The sequence below is a fragment of the Eleutherodactylus coqui genome, chromosome 2 (genome assembly GCF_035609145.1).
Source record: "Eleutherodactylus coqui strain aEleCoq1 chromosome 2, aEleCoq1.hap1, whole genome shotgun sequence".
Lineage (NCBI taxonomy): Eukaryota > Metazoa > Chordata > Amphibia > Anura > Eleutherodactylidae > Eleutherodactylus > Eleutherodactylus coqui.
In genome coordinates this window covers 30696417-30706977 of record NC_089838.1, presented here as the reverse complement: position 1 = coordinate 30706977, position 10561 = coordinate 30696417, and the positions used below count along the sequence as shown (strand labels likewise).

Genomic DNA, 10561 nt, shown 5'->3' with positions numbered 1-10561 from the left:
TCTGGAATCCCCACTGATCCCGGGACCATGAAAGCAGCCATAAACTGTCCCCCCCAGCTTTACAAGGAACTGCATCCAGTCCTTTGCAATTCAAGGGATTGTCCCATGAACACAAGTTATCTGTTATACACAGGATAGGGGGTCACTAGTTGATTGGTGGTGGTCTCACCGCTGGGACCCCCTCCAATCTTAAGAACTTGGGTCCCAAAGGTTCCTGAATGAATGGAATGACAGTCGAACATGCGCACCATTGCTTCATTCACTTCAATGGGACCACTGGAGAGCTGAGCGCTGGAACGCTGGCAGTGTAACCTGGCATCTGCCCTGTTCCTTTATGCTGCCCATTCCACTAAAGCGTTCCTTTAGTAAAGCTCCATTAATGGGGAAGTGCTGCGCTGTTGTCATTGTGTTTCCTCCGCACAGAGGCGCTCCCGGCAACGAAGCTGTCCTGTAGTTTATTGCATGGCGGTTGCTGAAGTTTGTCGTGGCAGAGGCTTAGAAGAGGCTGCAGTGCTGCGTTAGCTCTGTGGCCCCTTCAGGATCCTGTGGGGTCCCAGAGGTCAGACCCCCACTGATCATAAAGTGATAGCATATCTTGGCCATATGCCTTCGCTATAGAAGATGGGAATACGCCATAAAAGCAGCAGTGTCATCCTCCCCGGATACTTTGTCTTGTCTGCACTGCTCCCGTCTTTCTTGTATAGTAACTCTTCGTGGTGTTTTTTAATTGTGCATGAAATGCTGTTTTTAGCTTCCTCTTCAGTCATATTTGTGATGTGAGAATTATTACATTGTACAATAATTTGTCCATAATGGAATAAAAGTGATTATTTAATGAATATCGGCTACTTGTACTTATTAATGACGGGGACTACAAACGATCGGATTGGTTTCTGGGTTTTGGTTGTATCTTATGTTGCTCCTGCATCTGCGATGTAACTAATGGAAGTGATGTGCACAGCTGCGGGATATGTTGGTGATATGCAGGCAATGGGAAAGAAATTTTTGTCACTTTTTAAAATTTATTTATATTTTTTCGGCTGGCGGGATGAACGGTTACCAGCAGACGCTGACTGTGTTCGCCGTACCGGATAAATAAGGTGATGGTCTTAGAATGTTGATCATTACAGATGTGACCGTAACAATTGTATGGAAATATAATAGCAAAGTATTTCGTAATTGGTAATTGGGGTGGGGCTTCCTTCACTCCGTTTATAAATTTTTCTTTTTCATCTCTTTGTGGGTCTTTGGCCTGCGATTGTGTGATCACTTTCACACTGCACTGCAGAACTTGTGTATTATGCCTGTCAGTGTTCGGCGCTCTTCAGGTGTTTTTTTTTATTTTGAGCAGGGTGGGGGGCAGTTCCTGGGCGCGGCATGCAGCAAGTTCACAATGACATTGCGTATTTGCTGTCGACCGCCCATTGCCATGTACTAATTTGACGTGTATGTGCAAGTAATACATGCCAAGATAGAACATGCTGCACCTTTAATTTTTTATTTTTTTTTGCACGTGCATATTTCGTGCAACGTATCCACCTATGGCAGACTGGTACAGCATATTCTACGCTCATGACCCGCGAGCTGAATACCCTGTACCGACATGGTCGTCTGAGACTGAACTAACACTGGAAGACACCCTTTCCAATCCACTGACCTCTGAAGACATTCTGATTGAAGGCTGTACAGCTCCGATGTCGGAAGACGTCCGGCAGAGTATTCTTAGTGTATATTACTGGTTGTTCTGTTGTCAGGGGGTCTCTTCAGCATGTCCCACACCGCAGTACTGGCTCTAGCCAGCAGATGGCACCGTTGTATAATGGCAGAAAGAGAAAATCCCCTAGGAAACCCTGAATCCAAAATTGGATTGCAAAGGGTTAATAGCAAATGGCAAAATTTGTAACCTGCTATAGAATATATTTAATTACAGGGGACGCTATAGAACTTTGGTGTTTACTACGCTGTTTATTTCCAGGCCTTCTGCTGAAGGGAAAACTCTATACACAGCGCTGTCCCGTTCCTACGAATGAAGATAGTGGCAGTCATGTGACAACTACGTGACCGGTTTCCCAGCTGTCCACCCTTTTCCTCTGGCCTTGTCCACTTCTTTTTTTCAGATGCAGATATAGATCCTTTCACTACCTGTGTCAGAACCCACAATCTTGTCAAGGGGGTGCTGACAGGCCTGCAGGGTGCTCCCTCCAGAAAACAAAGGACTGCGTTTGCTATTATTGGAGCAGGAGCTCAGCTGTCATTCAACAACCTAGAGCCTGCTCAGGGGGCACGGGGCACCAGTGCAACTCTTTAAACCAGAAAACCGTAACAACATGACACTCTTTAATGGTCTTCATAAAAAGAACTACGGGCAGTCGTTGGGGGGGTAATTATTGTACTATTTCATAGTGATTCCAGTAACAAGGAGATGACAATAAAACTAGCTGGAAGAAAGCAACCATCGGCAGCGTACTCGCATTACAACCAAAAGGAATTTGAATGACTGCAGTGGACCCATATGTTATAATGATGGGACTGATCCATACAAGACAGAACCTTTGAAGTATATCATCGGCCTCCATAGACACCTAGGACATTTGGATCCTTGCTTTGAAGAGCATAAGTGGTATCTTGTGTAGGAGATATAGCTGGGATAACCTCCTGGCTTCACTTGGAGAAGAGCAGGGAATCCTATCTAACACATTTTGCCAATGTTCATCCCCAGTTGGACCCACTTACCCCTAATACTTATGTTTCCAAGTGACTCTGCAGGAGTTTTTTTTATATATAGTAGAGATTATTGCCTCGATAAAGCCTATAACAGGTCACCAGCCATGTCCTCCTGCACTCTTATAACTGCTTTGTACATTATAGGCGTGGTGTAGTTGACATTGATAAAGACATCACCTGTAGTTGTTTTACACTTCGTTTTTTAATGGATACCTGGTGAACTTTTTCTTGATGGATCTGTTAAATGGATGTCATTATAGTCCATGCGGGGCTTCAGATGGCAACCAAAACTGTCGCAAATGGCACCAAGATTTTTCAAATGGTGACAAGATTTTTCAATCTTGTAGCCATTTGTGACTAGCCCTGCTGCCACTGTGTGCTGCAATCTTGTAGCCATTTGTGACTCGCCCTGCTGCCACTGTGTGCTGTAAGCTTCTTATATTCAATATATGCTCTGTAGCTAGCATGGGTGTAGGGTTGAGAAGTCTAGCTAGATATTTTCTAGAATTCCCGCCTGCTGACATATACACACCGCTGGGGTCCGGAGAATTAACCCTTCCTTAAGCCGGTGACACACACACCACTATATTCCAGACACGGCTTTGCATTCATAATACGAGCATCTCCTTTGTGTTTTTTTTGTTTTTTTTTTACCCAGTTAACTTTATTAACAATATCATCAGCTGGAGACAGTTATTGTGTTTCTTTGTTTTAACAGTTAACTTTATTAACAACTGTTGAAAAAAAAAAAACATGTTTGTCTCTAGGTGATATCACATTTGCCCTCATTTATCAAAAATATCTAACAGTAACAATATCCTTGTTGCCCGTAGCAACCAATAAGAGCTCAGCTTTCGTTTTGTTAAACTGCTGTGTAGAAAAGAAAGCTGAGCTCTGATTGGTTGCTGTGGGATATTCTTACTGTTAGACAGTTAAGGCCCGTGGAAAAAGGAGAATATCCGAGCTGCTTACACACACGATGGGATGCCGCTGCAGTATTACTGTGTGAGTTATGCTTCTCCAGACGCTGACAGACCAGATAGGATGTTCCTCTAGTAGCCTACTATTCACCTTAGGTGGTACCTCCATTTAAAGACGTTTTACCGCCTGTGTGTAAAACCCAGGATGTCTAATATGAGTGACGTAGGTTAATTCAGACCAGTTGATGTGTCCATTTATTTGATTTGCAAGTATTTCTTTCCATCTTAGTGACAATGGATCTATTCCCGTGCCGTCTCATTGGGAACACGTGAACAACTCTGAGCCCTATCAGCTCGTTCCATTAATCAAGTATTGTAATGAGTATAATGTAGTAGCCAATCGCTTTGGAGAATCCATGGATAAGAACCGGATCACAAATGTTCTTCGGATACAAAACCTAGATTTATGGGAATTCTACTGCAGGTAAGCTTTGCCCTGATTGTCTCTTAAAGGGACCGCTCATCCTTGGCCATTTTGACCAATCAACCCCGTATGAACATGTGTGCCTCTAACAATCTATACCCTAATGGTGGACGGTTTACACAACACCACACTGAATGGGATTGTTCTCCTTCTAGAAAGAAAGCTCAGCTGAAGAAGAAGAAGGGTCTCTCTGAGATTGCAGAAGAAATGCTATTTCACGGAACGAGTAATGAATCTGCTAACGCTATTTGCATCCAGAATTTTGACTGGAGAATTAACGGCATACACGGAGCCGTGTACGGGAAAGGTAAGATCGACACTTATCACTATCTCCCTCCATGTCTGTCTATTTTACTTCCTTCAGTTTCCTCCAACTGCTTCCATCCAACCTCACTTTTTCTCTTCCGTATCATTGGAGGACACAGCTGAAGACTTCTAGGGTAAAGCTGCTGCCACTAGGAGGCAGACACTAAGCAAAAAAAAAGTGTTAGCTCCTCCTACTAGCTATAGTGTCCATAGGAGGCAGACCTGTTTTTCGATGGTCTTCAGAACTTCTTGGATACAGGGAGGCAGGAGTGTCAATATTACCCCACTAAGGACTGTTAAGAGAGCGAAGCTAACCATTCTGTTGTCTGCCTGTCCTATGAAGAAAAGGAGGCACGTTCAAGCACTAACTTGCACTTGACCTGCCAGTCAGTGTCCCCCCTTTTACCAGAGCACTCCATTCCTCTTTAAAGACGACTGAGCGCAAGGGGGGATACTGCTGGGACTGGGGAGTCCTCTTCTTAGCTAAGGGGTAAGTATTTATCCCCATACTACAAATCCATCATTTACCTAAGTAGGAGCAAGCCTATGTTCCTGCTCTGGGGGTATTGGGCCTATAAGGTGTTTGGCCCCTTGTAGGTGTTTATAACGCCCCTTTTCACCTCTACAGCACCTCGGCCAAATTCTTGCATCAGTGTTTTAGTGCCTGTCTGAAGGGGCAGGTAGACTCCTCTCCGCCAGAGAGGTATCCTCTGGAGTTGGGGGAGGAGATACCTTCTGCCAGCCGACACTTCTGCGGCTTTGGCCGATTCTGCGGGGTGCGACCTTTCTGTGCTGCGCTGTGTGTATTAATGGAGCTGGGCAGTGGCAAATGGGTGCTGCAGAGTGGTGCCACATGTCGCTGGCGCGCACTTGCAGCTAGGTACAGCGGGTCATGTGCTAGTGCCATGGGGTTGCTTCTGCTCCCCCTCTTCTCTCCTCTGCTGTCTTTTTTTGCAGCTAAGGATGCCTTTTCAGCGGTTGAGCGCCGGCTAGGGCCTAAATTTTAGTCCCCGATTTCAGGCCTTCTTTGGCCACTACCCTGGAGGCGGGTCTATTGCGCCCACCTCCCTCAATCACAACGCTCAGTTGTGGGAGGACTTGCTTCTCTCACCCAATCACTGTACAGTCCACCATTATTCCTGGGATCCGATTTGGCTCCTGGTGTTTGTTCTTCAGCAAGGGCTGCCCTCATCCTGCTTCCTGGCTTCACCTTTTTCAAGCATGCTTGCTTGGAGGACCTGTTGTGCCTCCCATGGATTCCACACCGCATCATTCTTCATATAAGAATCTCGACTATCCTACAGTGATACATTGGTCCATCGCCCCCCTGAACAGCTATGGATCGGGTAAGCTCTGCCTGGCTGCTATTTTACCCCTCCTGCAGTATCACTTGAATTAGTAGTGTACAACAGATTTATATTAAATAACTGTCCACGGCATTTTTAGCGCCATGTCCGACACCAGGGCGGAAGACCTATAGACAGGGGTCAGCCAGGGCCACATACTATGCGTGGTCTCAATGCAAAACAAAATTTACGTACTGGCAGTTTTGCATCCAAAGTGCTCCCCAAAGACCTTTCCTCCTCGTGAGGATTTTGAGGATGTACTAACCAGGGAATGAAACATTCTTGACAAACTCTTTACTAAACCAAAGCATCTAGACGCCATGTATCCTTTTTCAGAGTTAGTGAAGAAATGGTCGTCTTCAATAATAGTAGATCCACTAGTGACCTGTTTGGCAAAACATACTGCCCTTCCTATGGCAGATGCGTTGTCTTTTTCAAGACGTGCGTGACAGAGGGATTGAATCTCTAGCCAAAACCTCCTTTGAGTCAATGGGTTTGTTGGAACTTCGGGCCATTCTCCTGTCACTTCGCACTACAATTGAGTCCAAACTGAGAACACAACGTCCGTCCCGTACATAAATCATCAATGCGGAACCCACAGCATGAAGGTCTGAACAGAAGCAGCAAAGATGTTGGTTTGGGCCAAGGATCACCTTCCAGTGCTCTCGGTGGTCCACATAGAGGGAGTAGACAACTGGTTATCCGACTTCATCAGCAGAGAGACAGCCGATCCAGGAGAATAGGAGCTACATTCCGAAGTCTTGTGAGCACTTTGTCGGAAGTGGGTTCAACCGGACTTCGACTTGATGGTGTCCAGAATCAATCGCAAGCTGCCAATCTTCGTAGGCAGGTCTCAGGATCCTAAGCTTCAGCAGTGGACGCATTCATAATCCCATGCACTGACTTCCAGTTCCCGTACATCTTTCCCCCTTTGCCACTAATCTCACGACTTCTCAAAAAGATCAATTTAGAAGGCCTCCTGGTAATTCTCATCACCCTGGATTGGTCTCGAGGAGTGTGGTACGCAGATCTTGTCAACCTCCTCATCGGCTCCGTGGCACCTTCCTCTTCGAGAAGATCTCTTACAGGGACACCTCTGCCACCCAAGTTTTTCCATGCAGGTGAAGCCGCAGTCTTGAGAGCCTATGCATTTGCATAACCTTTCATTCGAACATTTTCTCTGGTGCGAACAACGCAACTTCCATCCTATGGGGGTTTTTTTGTTTTGTTTTTGTATCCCGGCCTCTTTCAGACACTCTGACTCACTGTTTATAATTCCTGATGGCCCAAGACACGACCTTGCGGCTTCCAAAGTGATTATCTCTCGATGGATCCGATCAGCGGTGGTAGAGGCCTACTGGGCCAAGGACAGAGCGCATCCTTCCATGTTACGGCGCACTCTACTTTTAAGCTGTGTTCTGCAATGATATGGACAAGAAAACAAGATTTTTGTACCTACCATAAAATCCCTTTCTCATCTGGTTCATTGGGGAACACGGCACCCACCTAGCCTGTTGTTAGGACTTTCACATATATTCCTCCTCCTTGGAGTGTAATCTTTGCAGTTGCACTTCGTGCTCTGCTGAGGTACAGCTTTAATAATTTTTTTCATGTTATATTGACTGTTGTTTTCGTTTCCTACTTGGCTGCTCCTACTGCCTGCATACATACGGATTAGCTTGGTGCCTGCAGGAGGAATATAGCTACTGGGAGGAGCTAATACTTTTTCTGCTTAGTGTCTGCCTCCTAGTGGCAGCAGCTGTACCCACGGTCTTCAGCTGTGTCTCCCAATGAACGAGACGAGAGATAGATTTTACAGTAAGTACCAAAATCCTGTTTTATCTATATCACTGTAAGATTTACGCACACTTCTATAAACCCATTCAGCTATTTGCCTTGTTGCCCTCTTTCTTGCACTCCGGGTCCCCCTTTCCCTGACACCTGTATTATATTAACTTGGCGCACTCCTCCCCAGTCTTGCCATGTCACTTATTTTCTTATCTGTTGTCCCGTCAGCCTTTCGGTGTGTGTTTAGGTTAAATCGGTGCCAAATCCACACCAAAAATCTTTGCAGTGTAGCTTTAAAGGGAGTCATGGGTTTCTTGGTGCAGTAAGAACACTGAATTTAACCCTCCAACAGTCGCATTCAATTTGTAAAAGCCCTTTCGGAAATGTCACTTTTTTTATTGTAGATTTCAAGTTTGTCTAACGTAAATATATTTGGTGCAGAATAAAGTGCATTTTTACCCCTTAGTACCATGACTAATTTTAGCCCTAAGAATTAGTAAAGCATTTCCCCTTTTGTGTTCCAGCTGCCATAAGTTTTTTTAATTTTTTCATCAATGTAGCTGTTTGAGACCTTGAATTTTGCAGGGCGAGTTTTTATAAGAACTAATTTCAGGTACATATAATGTATCGCATAACTTTTATTAGTCTTGTTGCTGGAGGGGGGGGGGTGTTCCTCCTAGAAATGTATGAATAAATTGCCAACAGGGTGCTGCTAGGTGGGGTGTGTCCTGGCACAGTCTGATATTGTCCAATCAGAGCTGACAGGGTCAGACTGTTTAGGGACACACCCTTTTAACAAGTGGGAATGGTAACACCCACTTGCCAATGTATTCATAAATTTCTAGAAGAGATGAGAGTAACGGCACACCACAGAGTTCTAAGAACTGGCGCTCCAGATTTATTCTTTCATAGGGAATACTAGTATCTGCTACTAGATACAAGTCAGGAGAGCCGACCTCCTCGTCCTTCGTTACACATCGTCCACGGTGTAGGGTCAGCTAGGAATATTTTAGAAAATTTCCAATTTGTTTTTTTTCTTACATTTCAGGTACATACTTTGCAAAGAAAGCATCCATATCGAGGCAATACTGTAAAAACACCGGCAAGCGCGGCCCAACGATGAAACTGCACGGAGTAACCGCAGACTGTCAGTTTTTTAAGAAATCTATGTTTTTGGCGCGGGTCCTCGTAGGTGAACACACTACTGGAAATAGTACATTCATCCGACCGCCATCCAAGGACGGCAGCCTCACTAACCTGTATGACAGCTGTGTGGATAATCCTTTCTCTCCGCTCATTTACGTCATATTTGACAGCAATCAGATCTACCCGGAATATCTAATACAATTTGTCTGACATTAGAATAAACAATAAAAATACTTTAAAGGTCCAGCTGTATAATATGATCTATATTGTTGTGGTGATCTGTATTCCAAAGTTGTAAATTCAGGATGTGTACTACAATCCTGTATCTCTTCCATGTCTTGTTCTGATTGCTCATTGTATTTGGTGAAAAAACTTTGATACTTAAGCAAGGAGTTTTAGGTAAAAAATACTAATACTAAATTACTGCAAAAGTACACAAAGTGCCAGATATAGCAACCCCTTAGTGACCACCCATATGTGTTTTCATTTCCTGGGTGTCTGGGCTTTAATCTGCAGGGCCGTAAAAACACGCTGGCCCTGTAGACTAAAGTCCCCCGGGTCTGTGATTGTGACAGCTCCCAGCTACCGGAAGTAGCCAAGAGCATGGAGCTGTCATGGGGGCTGCACTGTGCGGCCCCCAGTCTTGCAATCGTCGTTATCCAATGAATAACAGTGAACGCATGGATGTAAAAAAAAAAGATTTCTTCTCCACTCATGAATCCGATCCGTGAGAGGAGATGAAACTACTTGCCTCTGTGATGTCCCTTGTCTAATTGCTCCTGCAAGGACCTGCCAACGGTTTCTGCGCAGGGTGCCCCTGCCAAAATGTTGAAAAAGTTTGAAATTTGAAATCTCAGCCTGGAGATTTCACGGGAGGCCATAGTATGCCTTCCCCGGTCACATAATCTCCGTTTATCATGTAAAAGGGAGAAAAAAAAAAGTTGAAGTTTCACCTCCCCTCACGGATCGGAGGAAAGTACTTACCTAATGTCCTCGAATTTGTCCTCTGACGGAATCTTTATCCGCGGGCCTTTCCCAGGTTTCTGTGCATGCACCCATCTGCAAAATAATGGATACATGTGCAGAAGCCTGGGATTGCCTGGGAAATTTAAAATCTCCATGCTCATAGCTACCAAAGGTAGCTGAGAGCCTGAAGATTTCATGGGGGAAACCATTGTACATAATCACCGCTATCCATTAGATGTAAGAATAAAAAAAGTTATAATTAGTCACTTTCAGAGCTCATCTGGGTCTGCTATAACCCTGCAGCTCTACTGTAACACGGTGCAACTGCCAGGTCACGTGTTTGCCAGGTCGCATAATGGAACTAATACTTTCACTTTTTACTAACTTGCACGCATAGAGTGCTATATCGGCAGGAAAGGAGACGGCAGATTTGTAGAAAACCTGATTTTGCTTTGTCATCCGGGCCCTTAGGCGTGTGAGACAACTGTGAACCCAACGTGGTTCGGTTTGATTGGATGAGCAGCGACGTAAATCCTACACCGTAATTCAGCTTTTGGTCAGGATTAGAGATGAGCGAACACGTTCGGCTCCGCCCCTTTTTCGCCCGAACACCGAACTTTGCGAACACTTCAGTGTTCGGGCGAAAAAGTTCGGGGGCCGCCGTGGCAGCGCGAGGGGGTGCGGCGGGGAGTGGGGGGGAGAGGGAGAGAGAGAGGGCTCCCCCCTGTTCCCCGCTACTGCCGCCCGCGCCGCCGCGCATCTCCCCGCCCCCCGGCGGCACCCGGACACTTACGCGCGAACACTGCAGTGTTCGGCAAAGCCGGTGTCCGGGTGCGGATGTGTCCGTAACGGACACGTTCGCTCATCCCTAGTCAGGATTA

At 45.5% G+C, this 10561-nt stretch overlaps 1 protein-coding gene across 1 annotated transcript; it reads left to right on the top strand.

Annotated features, from left to right (window-relative positions):
• The first annotated feature begins 2327 nt into the window (after positions 1-2327).
• LOC136609922 (protein mono-ADP-ribosyltransferase PARP11-like) lies at positions 2328-8924 on the top strand. The gene is made up of 4 exons (XM_066589207.1): positions 2328-2380; positions 3916-4128; positions 4284-4435; positions 8617-8924. The coding sequence occupies exons 1-4, from the start codon at positions 2328-2330 to the stop codon at positions 8922-8924; spliced, it is 726 nt and encodes a 241-aa protein (XP_066445304.1).
• Positions 8925-10561: the final 1637 nt, after the last annotated feature.

Bases quoted from the DNA above. Each gene is read 5' to 3' on its own strand.
- LOC136609922 (XM_066589207.1), top strand. From the start codon at position 2,328: ATGACACTCTTTAATGGTCTTCATAAAAAGAACTACGGGCAGTCGTTG. The intron at 4,129-4,283 runs GTAAGCTTTGCC...TTCTCCTTCTAG, and splicing joins TTATGGGAATTCTACTGCAG to AAAGAAAGCTCAGCTGAAGA. The intron at 4,436-8,616 runs GTAAGATCGACA...CTTACATTTCAG, and splicing joins CGGAGCCGTGTACGGGAAAG to GTACATACTTTGCAAAGAAA.